This window comes from Gracilinanus agilis, chromosome 1, assembly GCF_016433145.1.
Source record: "Gracilinanus agilis isolate LMUSP501 chromosome 1, AgileGrace, whole genome shotgun sequence".
Lineage (NCBI taxonomy): Eukaryota > Metazoa > Chordata > Mammalia > Didelphimorphia > Didelphidae > Gracilinanus > Gracilinanus agilis.
In genome coordinates, this window is record NC_058130.1 from 607,333,312 (window position 1) to 607,353,923 (window position 20,612).

Consider the following 20,612-nt stretch of genomic DNA (forward strand, 5'->3'; position numbering starts at 1 on the left):
CAGTGGATTGAGAGCCAAGCCTAGAAACCAGAGATTGTAGGCTCAAATCTGGCCTCAGACACTTCCTAGCTGTGTGATCCTGAGCAAGTCACTTAATCCACATTGTCTAGTCCTTACTGCTCTTCTGCCTTAGAGAAGGTAAAAGGGCTTTTTTTGTTGTTGTTGTTTTTTAATAGCTAAATATTTGGTGCCTTTCACCTGTTATGATGCTTTAATTCTACAGGCCAAATTACAAGACAAGTTTGTCTTGTGAATATGACCACTTGCGTATATTTCCCTAATTAAATCCTATAACTACATTTGTTTTTAGCAAAATTTAACATGAAATACTCAATAACCTATATCTAAAATAAATATATAAATACATTATAAATCACAATTATTTTCATTTCACTAAGTATAATTATTGGCTTAACCTCTATAGTGTAAAAGTCCAATTTAAAAGTAAATGCAAAAATGCATATGTAAGAGGGACATAACTACTTTACACAGCAAGTATTGAAGAGAATACAAAACAAAGTTTATCTTTACAGAGAACTCAGCTGGTGTGGACACACTCTTGGCCTCTTCGGTGATGTTACATAAAGGAGCTTTCTCGTTCTCTACCTGTACCTGATAAAAAATTTTTTTTTAGTTTTTATTCTAATAACTTTTCAAACAGTAAGACAAATTATCATTATTTAAAAACAATCCATATTTAAAGCTTATAGTTTTAGTATGAATAATAACCACTTGTTAGCTCAAAACCTTCTTACAGAATTAAGAAAAAATTACTATTTTTAAATGAACATTTGAGAAAAATAAAACAGAAATAGTAAGCCAAAATATCATTTCAAATGTGATTCTATGAATAAAAATCTAAAATTGAGGATTAAAAACAATTTATCATTCACAAGGAAAATTAAAATTATCTAACGATAAAGCACTTTTCAAAATCGGAATAAGTCATTAAAGAAAAAGTTATTTTCAGACTCATTCATAATTTTGACATTAACTTATTTTTTTGTTACAGACCTGTGATTTCATAGATGTAGAAAGCTCTAGTGTGAAGAAACTTCCTCTACAAATGTAGATAAACAACTATTCTCCAAAGATTGCCTCGGACGATAAGTGATTAAGTGACTGACAAAGGATCACTGAGCCAGTATCACAGCATTAATGGACAGGGTTACTAGATAGACTCAGGAATACCTCAGTTCGACACCTGTCATGCAGGCCCTGACTGGCTGCATGATTCCAGGCAAGACACAAATTCTTTGAGTTTCATAGAGTTGTCTGAATTTAATACTTCTAGGGCAGCTAGGTGATGCAATGGAGTCAGGAAGACTCATCTCCTCAAGTTCAAATCTGACCTCAGACACTGAGTTGTATGATCCTGAGAAAGTCACTTAATCCTATTTTCCTCATCTGTAAAATGAACCAGCAAAGGAAATGGCAAAGATACTGAAGTGATTTTTCCAGAAAACCCCAAACGTGTGACGACAAATCAGATTGGATTGAACAAAGACTAAACAAAAAATGTTTCCACTTCCTCTTTCACTCATTTTTCAACCCTTCACCATTTGAATTTGACCTCATCGCCCAACTGTAACTGCTTTCTCTAGTTACACAGGATCTCTTACTTAGCAAATCTGATGGTCTTCTCTAAGCCCTGATCCTTCTTGATCTATTAGCTACTTTAAACAATTGTCCACCCTCTCAGATATTTTCTCTCTAGGTTTTTGTAACACTCCTCTCTCCTGGTTCTCTTTCCTGTCTGACCACTCCTTTAGCCATTCTCCTTTGCTGGCCCCAATGAACCCCCCAGTCATGTGTGTTCCCCACAGATATGTCCATAGTTCTCTTTCTTTTCCCTCTATACCATCTCTTGGTCTTAACTACCATCTCTAAACAAATGAATTCCAGACCTATATATCCAACACAAGTCCTACTTCACCACTTGCCTACTGGATATCCCAGAGTTAACTTAAACTCAACCTGTCTACAGCTGACCTTTAATCATCTGCCCCCACCCCCCAGCCTTTCCTGGCTCTGAATTTCCTTATTCTGTTGAAGGCACCACCACTCTTCTCCCTGTGTCCATTTCATAATCTTGGCATTATCCCAACTCCTCACTCCATAACGCCACACATCTAATCAGATGCCAAATCTTTTAAATTCTACCTTCAAAACATCTCTCAAATTCTACTCTTCCACTTAGTTCAAGTCCTCTTCTCCTCTCTCTTGGTTATTGCAATACTCTTCTAATCCAGTGATTCTCAAAGTGGGCGCCACTGCCCCCTGGTGGGTGCTGCATCAATCCAGGGGGGCAGTGATGGCCACAGGTGCATTTGGGAGTGGTGAATAACTGTAAGGGGGCAGTGATTAGTATGCGACAGGGGGTGCTAAGTAATATTTTTTCTGGAAAGAGGGTGGTAGGTCAAAAAATTTTGGGAACCACTGTTCTAATCCCTTGCCTCAAGTCTCTCACAACTCATGTACATTCCATACGTGTTGGCCAAAATAATTTTCTTATGCACAAATCTGATCATACCTTCCAATTCAATCAACTCCATTGACTTCCTATTATCTCTACAATAAAATATAGACTCTCCTGGTTAGCTTTAAATACCTACCCAACCTTACTCTTATTTTTTCCAGCCTAACTGAATATCTCTTCTCTTCTTATAATATTGAATTCAACCAAACTGGCCTCCTCACTGTTCCTTACTCAGGATACTCCATTCTTCATACCTTTCTATTAGCCATCCCTCATGCTTGGAATATTCCTTATTCATCTTGAGACACAGCTCAGGCACCATATCTTCATGAAGCATTTTTTCCAACCCACAAAGTTACTGCCCTTCCTCCCAAACTACTGTGTGTATACACATATTATATACATATGTAGGTTACATATACAGTTATATGTGCAAAAATATGGCATAAGTTAATAAATATATTTATATATTTAATATAAAAATATGCAGCATAACTAAAAGGTTAATGTATTTCTATTTAATATAATAAAATATAGCTTCATATTTCATATTTAACAAAATATATTGGTATGTTAATATATTATATAATATACAATGTACATAAATATAAAGTTAATATATTCCTATTTAATATATAAGATATAACACAAATATAGTCAATAAACACATCTTTAATATATAATAAAATGCATTCTCATACTATATTTTAATTATTTGATAAAATATATTTGTATAACACATTATGTAATAAATAATGTAAATGTACTTATGAACTTTACATTTGTGTTATATATTTATTAATTTTATATTTGTCATATATTTTTATATATTCTTGTGTAAACAGAATCTAAATTCATTTCAAGTTGGTATAATTTCATTTTTACTCCAAGCATCTAGCAGAGTACATGATACACAGTAGGCATTTAATAAATACTTGTTGACTGGGCCTGAGTTTCCTCATCAGCAATGTTAGGGGGTTGATCCAAATGACCTTTATGGTCTCTTCCAGCTTAAAACTATAATCTGAAGTATCAATGATAGGACTTAAAATCTTAAAGTTACTCTTTAGAGAAAACGTTTTAAATGCTATCTAGAATGTTTACCGGAAAACACATAATATTTTAGAAGCTTATAAAGATCAGAAATTGATTTGTATTTAGACTGCTAGTCTAACTGCACTAACTGTATGTCAGAGGCATAATTAAATCCAGATCCCTTAAATCTTGCCTTTTACTGTGCAAACTGCCTCGAGACTTAAAAAGGAAAAAGGAAAGAATAGGTTATACTGGAAGCTATCCAAGAAGTTATTGCATAACACAGATTTCCTTCAAGGAAGTGAATGATAACAGTCTGTTTCCCTAAGTTGCATTATGCTCTTGCCTCCCAAATCAAAAGGATAGATAGTATTGAATAATACTCATTTTAACAGTTCACAAAACTAGCAGATATAAATTTTCCTGTCTGACACTTTTTGAGTTACCATTATGAGTCCTACATTTGGAGCTAGAGAATCAAAGCTCTAATCTTGATTCTGCCACCTGAACTAGTGATATTGGCCAAATCACTTAAAATCATAGACAAATAGATTAAGAAATCTAGAATCTATAGAGGACTTAACCAAGACAGCTGAGATGTGGCGTTCCAGGAATTGCAGAACTTCTTTGGAGTTACTACCTTGCACAGAAAGAAGGAAGAGGGTTGGGAAATTTAGATAGGGCATTCAATTTATAGTTCACCTAAGTTTAAATACCACCTCAGACATTTACTGGCTGTGTGACCTGGGACAAGACCCTTCACTTTCCAATGTCAGTTTCCTTATGGGTAAAAAGATGAGGCTGGGGGTAAGGGCCAGAGACAAGATGTTGGCTAAGGTACAGAGACTCATCTTACTTCTACCAAATTGCCATCCAAAAAATTATGCTAGAACACCTCAAAATGAATTCTGGTACAGCATAACCCACAAAAGACAAGGCAAAGTAATTTTTCAACCTCCAAAAAATTTAGAAGGCTGACAGGAGGGATCTAGCACACCTGGGTGGAGGTGGAGCACAGCTGAAGCAACAGATAAGGCTTTTGGAACTTTCAGCTATAGATGGTGAAGGGGGTCAAGACAACTGCTCAGAAGGAGATTACAGGAGTTCCTTTGCTGGCTCTGGGTGCAAGATTCTTGTCTCATTGCCCATACACAGAACCAGGTTTTAGTCCTGGGACACAGTGGCAGGGTGAGAAGGAGCACCAGCACATCCCAGCACTTGCAGCCACAGGGAAGCATGGGATCCTGGTCACAGTTACAAGGTATAAAAGTTTGGGGTTACTCTCAAACCAGAGCATAGGCCAAAATAATAAACATAATTCTCCTTACATCATACCACCTTGGAAGAACTGAAAGCAGATAGATCTTGTAACATCCATGAAGGCAGCTGTACAAAGAATCTGAAGCTTATCCCTTTACCACAGTTATAGAGCCCAACTTTAACCGTTTTTTTAAACCAAAATAAAAGAAAAAGTAATGAAAATGAGCAAACAACAACAAAAACTCCTCATAGAGTTATTTTGGTTACAAAGCAGATTCAGAAGAGTCAATTCCGCTGCATCCAAACCCTCCAATAAAAATATTAATTATTCTCAAACCGAAGAAGAATTAATGGAAGAGATCAAAAAGGATTTTAAAACTCAAGTTAGAGAGGTAGAAGAAAAATTGGGAAAAGAAATGAGAGCAATACAGGAAAATCATGGAAAAAAGTCAACAGCTTAGTAAAGGAGGCACAAAAAATACTTAAGAAATTATCATCTTAAAAAACAGAATATGGCAAATGGAAAAAATATATAAAAATGTACTGAACAGAAAAACTTCTTAAAAGACAGAATTGGCCCTTTGGGAAAAGAAGTACAAAAATTCACTGAGGAAAAGAACTCTTACAAAGTAGAATAAGCCAAATGGAAAAAGAACAAAAGTTCACTCAGGAACATCATTCCTTAAGAATTAGAATTGGGCAAGTGGAAACTAATGACTTCATGAGAGATCAAGCAACAATCAAAGTCAAAATGAAAAGAATGAAAAAAAGAATGTGAAATCTCTCAGAGAAAAAAAAACACTTAACCTGAAGAATAAATCTAGGAAAGATAATTTAAGAAGAATTATTGGACTGGGGGTGTCCATCAATTGGAGAATGGTTGAACAAATTGTGGTATCTGATGGTGATGGAATATGATTGTGCTGAAATGAACAATGAACTGGAGGATTTCTAGGTGAATTGGAAGGACCTCCAGGAATTGATGCAGAGTAAAAAGAGCAGAACCAGGAGAACATTGTACACACACACTTATAGATTGTGGTACAATGAAATAACAATGCAATGATCCAGGATAATCCAGAGGAATTTATGAGAAAGAACACTATCTACATCCAGAGAAAGAACGGTGGGAGTAGAAATGCAGAAGAAAAACATATGATCCATCATGTAGTTCGATGGGTTTTGGCTTTAAAAGATCACTCTATTGCAAACATTAATAACAGGGCAATAGGTTTTGAACAATGATGCATGTATCACCCAGTGGAGTTGCTTGTCAGCTCTAGGAGTGGGAAGGGAAGAGGGGAGGGAAAGAACATGAATTGTGTAACTATGGGAAAATAGGAAGGAAGGAAGAAAGGAAGGCAGGAAGGCAGGAAGGCAGGAAGGCAGGAAGGCAGGAAGGCAGGAAGGCAGGAAGGCAGGAAGAATTATTGGACTACCTGAAAGCCATGATAAAAATAAAGAGATTAGACATCATCTTTCAAGAAATTATCAAGGAAAACTTTACTGATATTCTCAAACTAGAAGGTAAAATAGAAATGTAAAGAATCCACCAATCACCTCCTGAAAGAAATCCCAAAAATACAGCTCCCAGAAATATTCTAGCCAAATTCCAGAACTCCCAGGTCAAGAAGATAATACTACAAGCAGCCAAAAAGAACCCAATTCAAATATGGAGCCACAGTCAGGATTACACAAGACTTAGCAGTTTCTATATTAAAGAATCAGAAGACCTAGAATATGATATTCCAGAAGGCAAAGGAACCAGGAACTTTAACCAACAATCACTTACCCAGTACAACAGCATAACTTTTGAGGGAAAAAATGGGTATTCAGTGAAATAGAGAGCTTTCAGACATTCCTGATGAAGATAGAAACTGAATGGAAAATCTGACTCTCAAAGTCAAGAGTATCATAAAAAGAAATAAAAAGACATTCAGTAAGGTTAAACTGTGTACATCCCTACATGGGGAATGAAATAAAAAAGAAATAAAAAAGAAATAAAAAGACATTCAGTAAGGTTAAACTGTGTACATCCCTACATGGGGAGATAATTCTTATAACACCAAAGAACTGTGTCATTATGAAGGCATTTAGAAGGAGCATACATAGACAAAGAGCAAGGGTATGAATTGAATATGATGGGATGATTGGGAGGAGGGGGGAAGAGGAAAATAGAGTGGGGCCAATTATCATACATAAAAGAGGCCTGAAAGAGATTTTATAGTGTGTAGGGGAAGATGAAAAAGGTGGGGAGGGGAGCACATGAACCTTACACCCAACAGAATTGGCTCAAGAAGGGAAGAACATACACAAACAATTGTGTATAGAAAGCTACCTTACCCTACAGGAAAATAGGAGAGGAAGGGGATAAGGAAAGGGGCATGAGGTTGACAAAAAAGAGGGCAAATTGTGGGAGTGGAAGGTCAGAAACTAAACAGGGATAAATAAGATGGAAAGTAATGCACAAGAATCATAATTGTGCAAACATTTTTACAAGTCTAATAAAAAATAAAAAATAGTCTCTATAATAAAGACACATAGAGAAATGAGTTGAATGTGTAAGAATACAAATCATTCCCCAATTGATAAATGGTCAAAGGATATGAATAGGCAATTCTCAAAGTAAGTAAAGCTCTCTACAATCATACAAAAATACTCTAAATCACTATTATTTAGAGAAACACAAATTAAAACACTCTGAGGTACCATCCCACCCCCATTAGATTGGCAATTATGAAAGAAAAATAAAATTATAAAACTTAGAGGGGATGAGGGAGACGTGAGACATTAATTCACTGTTGGGGGATTTATGAACTGATTCAATCACTCCAGAGATTAATTTGAACCTATGTCCAAGGGGCTATAAAACAATACATACTCTTTAACAAATCACCACTACTAGGTTTGTATCTTAAAGAGATAAAAATCAAAAAAGGGAAGGGATCATATGTATGAAAATATTTAAAACAGCTCTTTTTGGGGTGGTAAAGACTTGGAAAGTCCTTCAATTTGGGAATGGCTAAGTTATAGTATATGATTGTAATGGAATACTACTGTGCTATAAGAAATGAGCAGGAGAAGCTCAGAAAAACCTGGACTTCATACAAACTAAAGCAGAGTGAAATAAACAGAACTAGGAGAACATTGTACAGGGGCAGGAATACTTTACAATGAATAACTGTGAATAACAGCTATTCTCAGCAGTCCAAAATTGTGATTTTGATCCAAAATTATCCCAAAGGACTCATGATTTAAAAAATGCCATCAACTTCCCAAGAAAAAGAACTGAGTCTGAATCTACATCAAAGCAAACTTTTTTCACTTAATTTTTTTTTCAAATTTGAGTTTCCTTCCACATAAAGATTGATATGAGAAAATATTTTGCATAATTGCACAAATAGAATCTATATGAGATTGCTTATCATCTCAAAGGGGGTTGGGAAGGAGAGAATTTAAGACTTAATATTCTTTGAAAAATGTTGGAAACTGTTTTTACATGTAATTGGGGAAGAATAAAATTGAATAGCAGGAAAAAAAAGATGAGGTTGGACAAGATGGGTTGTAAGACCGGTTTCAGTTCTAAGTCTATGATTCCGAGGAATCCATACCAATTTCGAATTTCCATTAACATTGATCTACAACAGTTCTCAACATCTTTTATGTTATTTGTCTTAGCAGCCTGATGAAGCCCATGGATGCTTCTTCAGGATAATATTTTCAAATACACAAACCACAGGATTAGAAAGCAAACAATGTTGAAGTAGTAATCAAAATACTTTAAAAAATATTTACAGACACCAGGTTAGAAATGTCATTATTTTATCACATTACCACACTCTTTTTATCACAAGCCTTAAAAAAAAATCATCATTGTTTTTGTTTCTTTGCCCTTATCTGGGCTGCTAACAAACTGTTAGCTAGTAAGGCAAAATGGATCTTCTCCAAAAAAAAGTCAAAAGGTTTACTATTCACTCAGCCTACAGGACAAAGAAGATCTCACAAGTTATAGAAACCCAACCTTTTCATTTTACAATGAAAAAACGAAGACCCAAGGTTAATTGACTCACATAGAATTTGAACCCAGTACCTCATAAATATTATACAGTGCTACTACACTGTTCTGCACTGCTGCATGCAGTTTATTGGCTAGAATTTGTCCCACCATAAAGAAACTAAACTATGTTTATGTCCTCTACCTCCAAGGCAGAAAATCAATTCCTTTCTCCTCTAGTTCAACTCGCCCCAACTAGAATGAAAGAGACCCTGTCTCTCTGCAAGCCAACTTTGTGCGTTGGGGCTATAGTGGCTTCAGCTCTGCACCCTCCACACACCACTCACCTCCATCCTTCTGCTCCGCTAAGGAGAGAAATCCTCTCGGCCTCCGAGTCCATTCAGCACTAATATAATAAGAGGCAGCTGGTCCAGCCCCGCGGATTGGCACAGCTGCAGCTCCCCGCCACGAGATTTCTGAGCTCCGTGGGCCACGTGTTTGGCCCTAAGGAACCTGTGGGCCCGGAGACTTCAGGAATCCAGTCAGCCAAGTAGATTACTTCCTCTGCTCCTCCCACCTCCCTCCCGGTTCTGGAACCACAAGCCCTTGGACCCTCGAAGCGATGACTTCTAGATTCCCAAAGGCAAACCCCAGCACAAATTTAGGGCCCAAGTAAAGTCTTGAACCAATTTTGTATGAAAGCCTTTTTTTTTCTTCCCCCATTAGGTCAGCAGAAATGCCAGTAGAAGACTCAAGAGCTGTGGTGTCTCAGCCAGCCTGTGCCTTTCGGAAGTTTAGCCAGTCAGTCAAGGCACATGGCCAAGCTCAAGAAAGGAGAAAGTGCAGGTATTTAGCGTTACCCTGAGGAAACAGCTGAGTGAGCTGCAGGATGCTAGGCTCTGGCTGCTTTAGAAAACAGGAAAGAGGTAGCAACAAGCATTTATTAAACGATAAAAATTAATCCAGATAATCAACATTTACAGAGCACATTATGGTTAGCAAAGCCCTTTTATATATGCTATCTCATATGAACCTAACCACAATCCTGTGAAATGTGTTTTTATTATTCCCACTTTAGAGACGAAATTGAGAAGGTTTGAGTGATTTGCAGGGAGTTACAACTAGTACTCATCTATCCAAGGATTAGGAAACAAGATCTGCCTAACCCCAAGTCTTTCTACAAGATCAAGGGATAGTACGGTATACAAAGACAAAAAGTAAACATTTCCTGCCTTCAAAGAACTTACATTCTATTAAGATAGATAGATAGATAGATAGATAGATAGATAGATAGATAGATAGATAGATAGATAGATAGATAGATAGATAGATAGATAGATAGATAGAAAGAAAAAGTTAATTCTGGGGAGTGCTCCATAGTAACTATGGAGATCAGAATTGGTTTCTGTAGAAGATGGAATCTGATCTGAACTTTGAAGGACACTAAGAATTCTCTGAGGCATTGTGAAAGAAGAAATGCTTTCTAGACATTGTGGACAGTTACTTGTCCCAGTAGTGTATGGGTAATCTGTAGGCAGGTCTAGTTGGCTGGACCGTAAATTATGTGAAAGAGAGTATGGAAAGGTAGACTGAAACTAGATTATAAGGGGCTTGAAAAGCCAAGCAGAATTTGTATTCTATTTAAAAAGCAAGAAGGAACCACTGGAGCTTCTTGGACATGAACTGATGAGCCCAGACCTTTGTGTTTTGAGTATATTATTTTGGATACTGTGCAGAGGATAGATTTAAGAGGAGAGACTGGAGTCAATGATACCACTGTGGAGGTGGGGCATTGTTAATAATCCAGCTGGGAGGTGGTGAGAGTCAGCACTATTGGGTGGTGAACTCTTGAAAGGAGAGACCAGGAAGGATAGGAAATATACTGTGGAAGCAAAACCCACAAAATATAACCATTGACTTGGTGTTGGGGAGAAATAAGAGTCTAGGATGATTCATAGGTTTGTAAATTCTGGATGACTGGCAGGATAGTGTTACCCTCAACACAAATAAGTAAGTTCAGGAGAGGGGAAGAGTTTGAAAGATGAGATAATCAGTTCTTTTTTGGACATGCTGAGTTTGAGATTTCTAAATTTAATTCCTAAGATTTAGATTTCTTGGTTAAATTAAGGGCATATTTTGGGGAGACATGAAAGATATTCAAAATTGTGTGTGATTTGGAATATATATTTTGTCTACTAACTAGATACTATATTTAATACATATAGGCCTATATACTTGATTTTCTTCATAATCTGTGATTTCATTGGGTGTAGACATCTTTCACTGTGGAAACACCCTTCATAGATACAATCCTAAAGCTCATCTGAATTTTTGTTCAAGAGGTGAAGTGACTTTCCTACTATCACAAAGCTAGTATATATCTGAGATGGAACTTTAATCCAGGTTTTCTTAACTCTAAGGATAGGCCTTTACCTACCATGCTATCTCTCATATTTTCCACATATATTCCATATACAAATACTAAAATCTAAGCCCAAAAAAGTTTTTAAAAATCTTGTGTTCCTGCTTTCACGTTGCATTATTGAGGTTGTATTCGATAGAAATCATATATAAAGCAAAGGGGGAAAGTCAGATTATATAGAAAATTTTATAATTTCTTCATAATATACAATAAATATAAAATAATAAAATTGTTATCATTTGTATGTCAAATGGGAAAAAATGGAAAAAAGGAGGGAAATTATATACTGGAGAGGGAAAATGAATAAAATTTCAGTTATTTTAATACCGATAATAAATTTTTAGTTTGTCTTATTTAGAGATTTGTCATTTTCATAAATCTAAAATAATGAAAGTGAAGATAATTTTGTTAAATTCACCAACTTTTCCACTTTTTATTTATTCTTATTTTTGTGTTCTTCAATCTTCTTTGCTTTTTTTTTTTGGAAGCTTTTTTTTTTTTACATGGAAGTAATTTTGTGCAATATTGAGAAAAAAAATTTCTCCAGTCAATGAATGAATGGACTAAATCTTTTCTAGTCAGATGCTCTGGATTTTATATTGCTTGGTTTGAACCTTGAACCTATCCAGGTAAATAAATATATATACACATATATTTAATGATTAGTTTGGCATTTAATCTTATATTCTTTTTTAATTTAAGGAAATGTACTTACCACAAAAATCCCAACATGATAAAGATAACCATTGTACTATATTTTACTAAGAAAGTTATTTTCAGGAATTCTTATTCCCCAGAACTCTTATTTCAATTTAGTATTCCCAAATTATAGGGATTACAAGCCTACAGATTATTAAATATTAGCACATTCAACAATAATGTAAATTACACAGCACAATGAAACAATATGTTCAAAAGACAATTTTGTACATAGTAAACGCCTAAAAATGTTTGTTAAATATTCCAAAAAAGGGGTAGGGCATTAGTAAAAATGTCAACAAACCGCTTATTTACCTTCTTTTCATTTTTGGTTATAGTTATGCAGTGGGTTTCTAAAAGCAGAATTAATGATTGGGACAATAATAGATGTTGCCTATCTTCTCAAATGAATTTTCACTAATATTTACTTTATAAAATTATGTTATTTGGTATGGTATTAATCAGTAGGTTTTTTTGTTAATAATAATATAGAGGTGAAAATGGCAGAGTAATCCAGAGTAGCTCCATGCAACCATGAAAATCCTCTCTGATAAAGATTAAAATATCACTATAAAACAGGAGTGAAAGAACCAACAAGGAAATAGAGTGAAACAACTTACAAGAAAAGAAAAACCCAAAAGCTCAGGGCAGAGCTCCAAGAAAGGACAATCAAAATGTACCTAATTGAATCAAGTACACAGCCCCTGCCCTGATCAAGTTCAGAGTGAGATCAAAAGCTTACACCTAAGCCTGAGGCAAGTCTTTAAGCTATCAGCAGCTCAAGGGTCAATTGAATCAGCAGGGGGAGGGGGCTCTCAGAGCCCTCAGCCCTCTGCCCTTCATATCATCCCCCAAGCCTGCCTATAATTATACAGGGAAAATGAGCAAACAACAAAAAAGCACCTAACTCTAAAGAATTTTTATGGAAACAAAGAGCAAGGTACAGATACAGAAGATGATAGTGAAAGCAAAGGAAATACACAAAGTCCAAAAGAAAAATATGGGTTGGACACAGATTCTGGAAGAACTCAAAAAAAGACTTCAAAAACAAATTAAGAGAGGCAGAGGAAAAGCAGGGAAGAGAAATGAAAGAGAAAGATATGCAAAATGAAATGGGACAATTGAAAAAGGAAAACCAAAAACTGACAGTGGAAAATGAAGTCTTAAAAATTAGAATTGACCATCTAGAAACTAATGATATCATGAGAAATCAAGAAACAATAAAGCAGAATCAAAGGAATGGAAAAACAAAGGAAAATATGAAATATCTTAGTGATAAAAGAACTGACCTAGAAAATAAGTCTAGGAGACACAATTTGAGAATTATTCATCTATCTGAAAGCCATGAAAAGAAATTATCAAAAATAACTGCCCAGAGATCCTCAAATAAGAGACTGAAACTAAAATGGAAAGAATTCATAGATCACCTCCAGAAAAAAATCCTCAAATAACAACTTCCAAAAATATAATAGCTAAATTCAAGAGCCACAAAGTCAAGGAAAAAATTCTTCAAACAACCAGAAAGAAACCACTCAAATACCATGAGCTACAATCAGGATCACACAGGACCTAGAAGCTTCTACATTAACAGATCAAAAAACATGGAATATGATATTCAGGAAGGCAAAAGATTTGGGGTTACAACCCAGAGTCACCTATCCAGCAAAACTGAGTATATTCTTTCAGGGGAAAAAAATGGACATTCAATAAGATAGAAGATCTCCAAGCACGCCAGAGCAATAAGCCAGGCCTAAACAAAAAATTTGAAGTCCGAACATGAGACACAAGAGAAGTCCAAAAAGGTCAATAAAAAAGAGAAAAGTTAAGGGACTCATTAAGGTCAAAATGTTTATATATCTACAAGGAAAGAGGATTTCTGTAATTCTCAAAAATTACTCTTAGTAGTAAAGAAGATAGAAGAAATTTACTCAGAAAGAGGATGGAAAAGTAAGCTGATTATGATGATATGATGTATATGTAAATGTGATGATATGGAATGATATATATGTATGTATGATATGTATGCATATGAATGATATGTAAAAAAAAATCAAGGGCTGAAAGAGAGGATTGCCCTGAGAGATTAGGGAAGGGAGAGATAGAATGGAGTAAATTATATAACATAAAGAGGCATAAAAAATCATTATAGAGAGAGGAGGATAAGGGTGGTGACGAGCAATACTTAAATTTACTCTGATCATAACTGGCCCATAGAGGGTAAAACAAGCATACTCAGTGGGGTATAGAATTCTAGCTTACCCTAATCAGTGGGGTATAGAATTCTAGCTTACCCCACAGAAAAGTAGAAGGGGAATAAGAATAAGAAGAGGGAGGCAATTATAGGGAGGAAGAAGTGGGAGGAGGTGACAAAAAGCAAAATACTGGTGAAGAGGAACAGAGAAAAGGGGAATAGAGCAGGATTTAAAGGGGATAATATGAAGGAGGGCAATACACAGTTAGTAATCATAACACTGAATGTGAATAGGATGAACTCACCCATAAAATGGAAGTAGAGAGCAGAGTGGATTAAAAACCAAAATCCTACTATAAATTGTTTATGAGAAACACATTTGAGGTAGGGTGACATACACAGAGTAAAGGTAAAAGGCTGGAGCAAAATTTATTATGCATCATCTAAAGCAGTGGTTCCCAAACTTTTTTGGCCTACCACCCCCTTTCCACAAAAAATATTACTTAGCGCCCCCTGGAAATTATGAAACTATTTATTGAACTCAGAATAGAATGTAATACAAAAAAAGTGTGGCCATCACTGCTCTCCTGGATCACTGTAGCACCCACCAGGGGGTGGTAGCGCCCACTTTGGGAATCACTGATCTAAAGTAAAAAAAGGAAGAATAGCGATCATAACCTCAGACAAAATTAATATATCTGATTAAAAGAGATGAGGAAGGAAATTACATCTTGCTAAAAGGTACTATAAACAATGAAGTAATATCAATTCTAAACATATATGCACCAAATAGTATGGAATCTAGATTTCTAAAGGAAAAATTAAAGAAGCTTAAGGAAGAACAGGATGGTAAGACCATCCTAGTGTGGGATCTCAACCTTCCCCTTTCAGACCTGGATGAATCAAACTGAAAAATAAGAAAGAAGTAAGGGAAGTGCATGAAATGCTAGAAAAATTAGAGTTAATAGACATCTGGAGAAAACTGAACAGGGATAAAAAGGAATATACATTCTCAGCAATAAATGATACATATACAAAGATCAACCATGTACTAGGGCATAGAAATATTGCAAACAAATGCAGAAAAGCAAAAATAATAAATGCAACTTTTTTCAGATCATAATGTAATCAAAATTATAATTAACAAGGGTCCATGGAAAGGCAAATTTAAATTTAATTGGAAACTACATAATCTAATTCTTCAAAACTGATGAGTCCAAAAAGAAATCATAGAAACAATTATGGACTTCATTAAAAAGAATGACAATGGGGAGACAACATATCAAAACAGAAAAAAAAAACACAGATCAATCTCCTTAATGAACATAGATGTAAAAATCTTAAGTAAAATACTAGCAAAAAGACTACAGCAAGTTATCACAAGAATTATTCACTATGACCAGGTGGGATTTATACCAGTAATGAAAGGATGGTTTAATGTTAGGAAAACCATCCACAAAATTGACCATATCAATAATCAAACCAATAGAAATCACATGATTATCTCAATACATGCAGAAAAAGCCTTTGATAAAATATAACACCCATTCCTATTGAAAACAATAGAAAGTATAGGAATAGAAGGGCCATTCTTCAAAATAATAAACAGAATATATTTAAAACCATGAGCAAGTATCACCTGTAATGGGGACAAGTTAGAGCCTTCCCAATAAGATCAGGAGTGAAGCAAGGATGCCCATTATCACCTCTATTATTTAGCATTGCATTAGAAACTCTAGCAGTAGCAATTAGAGAAGAAAAAGAAATTGAAGGGATTAAAGTAGGCAATGAGGAAACTAAACTATCACTCTTTGCAAATGATCTGATAGTATACTTAAAGAATCCTAGAAAATCAACTAAAAGACTAGTGGAAATAATTAACAACTTTAGCAAAGTTGCAGGGTACAAGATAAATCTACATAAATCATCAGCATTTCTGTATATTTCCAACAAAATTCAGCAACAGGAGTTAGAAAGAAAAACTCCATTTAAAAATCACTCTAGACAATATAAAATATTTAGGAATCTATCTACCAAGACAAACACAGGAATTATATGAACACAACTACAAAACATTTTTCACACAATTAAAAATAGATCTAAATAATTGGAAAAATTGCTCATGGGTAGGATGAGCTAACATAATAAAATTGACAATCTTACCTAAATTAATCTACTTATTCAGAGCCATACCTATCAAACCACCAAAAAACTTTTTATAGAATTAGAAAAAATTATAACAAAGTTCATCTGGAAGAACAAAATATCAAGAATATCAAGGGAAATAATGCAAAAAAAAAATGTGAAGGATGGAGGCCTCACAGTACTAGATCTTACACCAGTGATGGGCAACCTTTTGAACTTGGTGTGTAAAAATTTGCCAAAAAACTGAGCATAACTTGGGTGGTGTGTCACTTTGAGAAAAAAGCCATAATTTCACGATATTTATAGTTTATATTTTATAGTTTAAATAATAAAAATGTATAATTATACTATAATTGCATTTAATAAACCAAAATAGGTAAATTAATATAGGTAGAATTGTCATCTACAATACACTACAGCAAGTGTTTCATCCTCAGCATGTGGCCCCATACTTCTCTGTATGCAGCTGCATGTGGCCATGTGTCATCAAAAATGGCTATGCGTGTCAGTGCTGATGTGTGTCATAGGTTTGCTATCACTGTCTTAAACTTTAATATAAAACAGTGGTCTTCAAAACAATATGGTGCTGGCTAAGAAATAGAAGAGTGGATCAATAGGATAGATAAGGCTAACTGATCTCAGCAAGCTAGTGTTCAATAAAAGTTCTTTTTGGGGAAAGAACTCACTCTTTGACAAAAAATGCTGGGAAAGCTGGAAAACAGTATGGGAAAAATTAGATTTAGATCAACATCTTACATCCTATACCAAAATAAATTCAAAATGGGTAAATGACTTAAATATAACAGGTGAAATAAATTAGGTTAACATAGAAGAGTATGCCTGTCATATCTGTGTTAAGGAAGGAATTTAAGACCAAGCAAGAGATAGAGAACATTACAAAATGTAAAATGAATGACTGATTATACCAAATTTAAAAAGTTTTGTACAAACAAAACCAATGCAACCAAAATTAGAAGGAAAGCAACAAACTGGGAAAAATTTTTATAACAACACTCTCTGACAAAGGTTTACTTCCAAAATATATAAGGAACAAAGTCAAATTTACAAAAAGTCAAGCCGTTCCCAAATCTACAAATGGTCAAGGGACCTGAATAGGCAGTTTTCATATGAAGAAATCAAAACTATCAATAAGCACATGAAAAAGTGTTCTAAATCCCTCCTGTTTAGAGAAATGCAAATAAAAACAACCCTGAGGTACCACCTTACACTGGCCAATATGGCAGCAAAGGAAAATGATAAATGTTGGAGGGGATGTGGCAAAATTTGTACTCTAACACACTGAGGGTGGAGCTATGGATCCAACCATTCTGGAGGTCAATTTGGAACTATGTCCAAAGGGCTTTAAAAGAATGCATGCCTTTTGGTCCAACCATACCACTGCTAGGTTTGTAACCCAAAGAAACAATAGGGAAAATACTTGTACAAAAATATTTATAGCTGCACTCTTTGTGATGGCAAAAAATTGGAAAATGAAGGGGTGTCCATCAATTGGGGGGTGGCTGAACAATTTGTAGTATCTGTTGCTGATAGAATACTATTGTGCTGAAAGGAATGATGAACTGGAGAAATTCCATGTCAACTGGATCGACCTCCAGGAATTGATGTAGAGCGAAAGGAGCAGAACCAGGAGAACATTGTACACAGAGACTGATACACTGTGGCACAATGTAATGGACTTCTTTACTAGCAGCAAAACAATGATACAGGACAATCCAGAGGAATTTATGAGAAAGAATGTTATCCACATCCAGAGAAAGAACTGTGGGAGCATAAACTCAGAAGAAAAACATATGATTGATCTTATGGTACAATGGGGATATGATTGGGGATTTGATGTTAAAAGATCACTCTATTGAAAATATGAATAACATGGAAATCAGTTTTGAACAATGATGCATGAATAGCCAAGGGGAATTTCTTGTCAGCTCTGGGAGGAGAGAGGGGTGGGGAAAAAACCATAAATTGTGTAACCATGAAAAAATATTCTAAATAAAAAATAAAAAGAAGCATATTCCAGAAATAGGAATAACCTGCTCCCAGTTACAGTGCAGCACAGCACATGAGATAATAGAAAGGGTACTGCCCCAGGAGATAGGAGATTAGGGTTCCAATTATGATTTTGTCATGTAAAAACATATCATATTGTGAAAGTTACCTTTTCTAGATCAGATTTGCCTATGAGAATAAAGTATTCTCTGATTACAACAACAACAAAAATAATGATGTCGGGGTGAATTAAAAATTGTAGGCATAGGGTTGCGGAAGTAGGGGGATCATGTGTGTGAGTGTATGTGTGTATGAGAGAGACAGAAACAGAGACAGAGATAGAGACAGAGAGACAGAACAGAGAGAGATAGACAAGGAAAGACAGAGAGGCATTCTGTCATATATAGCAGGTTCTACTACTTGCGGGTTAAAAGGGTTTTTTGTTTATTGCGGAATCTAGGAGTTGGGCCAAAACTAAAAGGACTTCAAAGGCGATCTGGTCCAAATTGCCCATGACTCAATTTTCACCACTCCTCCCTAACTGTGTTTCTTCAGTACATAAAATTTAAAGTTTAATCAGCCATTTAAAAAATACCTATTTTGTACAAAGAACAGTGATAGGCTTTGGAGATATCAAGGTAAAACTTAATCCCTACCATCCTCAAGGAATTGACATTCCCCTCTGTAGTTTTCAAGGAATTTGCAGTTTCAAGGGAGCTCTGGCTGTTTTATTTTACTTAGCATCTTAAGTGGATTTGTGTGCCTTCACGTTTGACTTCTCATTTAAGGGTTGATTTCCCTGCTCCCCGACCCCACCCATTCGGCCTGAATTCTGAGAACCCATCTTTCTGAGAACCCATTCCCCACTGCCCCACCAATTCAGTCTCATTACTCTTATCTCTGTCACCTCCTTCCACCAGCTTCCTCTAGGTTCAGCATCTTGCTTGAGGAAATAGGTGCAGGAGAAAAGTCAGTAAGACCAATCAAGTTTCTCCAGGAAGGAAGGTTTCTCTTCACTTCTTTTGCAGGTAAGTATCAGAAGGAATTCAGGGCCTCCAACATCCCACTCCCATCCCTAGCACCACCACCACCACAAGCACCCCAGCTTAAGGGAAAACATTTTGACTGAAGTAGTTAATTCATTAAATAATTCTCAGGGATATGGGATGAGCTTGAGTGAAGTAGATTTTGAATGCACAAGAGAATTAACAGGACCCGAAAATGATGGGCTTGAAGAAATTCTCTTCTTGTAGAAAGAGGCCGCTTGGCACTTGGAAAATGCTCACAACCATAGAGAATGAGAGTGGAGGCCTCTGTGCTATTGGACAGTCTCAACGGAATAAGAACCCAGGTATGCACTCTGCTAGATAGTTTGTGGACAGGTTCCCTAGTCGGGGCTTGGCTGCTTCCCTCCATCAAACTGCAAAAGAAAGTGAAGCCCTAGGGCTGTATGCAAAAAACCTTGGCGGCAGGAAAATGCTGACTAATAACATTAGATGATGGAAGCACAGGATCCCAAGGTGGTGCACTCTAAAATCACCCTGGATGTGGCTGCCAGCTGACCTGAATTTAATATCTGTCTCTGTCACGAAGTAGCTATGTAACTGCGGGCACTCGCCACTCTGGACTCGCTTCCTCTCTATAAGAGAGCGGATTGAACTGTATCGTTGTGAAGTTTCCTTTCAATTGTGTGATTCTGTAACATGGACCAGAGTTCTCCACATCTTTAGGCTTAAGCAAAGTGTCCATTTTAATAACTAAGATGCATCTGGACCCCCCTACAATTTCTTCTATTGTTACGGAAATATTTTGATTCCTCGAGTTTATATCCTTCCACTTTTCCTCTCAGGTAACCTTTGAAATAAGGAAAGAAAAAGAAGGGGGACAGGGTTAGCGAAAGAACAAGCATCTCAACCAAGTTTAGCATTGTATGTAGTGCTCTGTGCCCATCCCCACCTCTACAAAGAAGGAATGGATATGCACTGTCCTTTCTTCTTTGGGGCCAGGCTTCCTTGCCCAAATACAATTTCCAAAGCTGTTACCACATAGCTTTTCTGTGGAAGGTAGTGGATTCAGGTGCCGAACCTCTCCACCCTTCTGAATCTCAGAGGGCAAGACTTGGTTGGGAACCTCTCATAAAGTAGGAAACTTGCCTTCCCCCACTTGCGCACCGTAGGTGCTCAATGGTGTCCAGTTCCCCTCACCTCGGAGTGCCTGACTCAGGCTCCTTTTTGCCTCTCAGTTTTGCGGGGTTCATTGGTCTGTGTCCACTGATCAGAATATCACTTCAGCAGTGAGAGGACAGGGGAAGGGCAGAGGGAAGAAACTTCCCTTAGCTTCCCAGTCTACAATAAAACAAGGAGGAGCCTCTGCTGACTGC

The 20,612-nt window shown here is 36.1% G+C and overlaps 1 protein-coding gene across 1 annotated transcript in view; it reads right to left on the minus strand.

Annotated features, from left to right (window-relative positions):
* The window catches only part of SYCP2L (synaptonemal complex protein 2 like), an 83,357-nt gene extending 72,312 nt beyond the window's left edge, over positions 1-11,045 (minus strand). Inside the window, exons 1-4 of the mRNA XM_044683617.1 lie at positions 11,004-11,045; positions 9,116-9,272; positions 6,567-6,583; positions 532-612 (exon numbers count right to left, since the gene is read on the minus strand). Coding sequence (XP_044539552.1) covers positions 532-612; positions 6,567-6,583; positions 9,116-9,272; positions 11,004-11,045 — 297 coding nt within the window. The remainder of the gene's footprint in view (positions 1-531; positions 613-6,566; positions 6,584-9,115; positions 9,273-11,003) is intronic.
* Between the last annotated feature and the right edge of the window lie 9,567 nt (positions 11,046-20,612).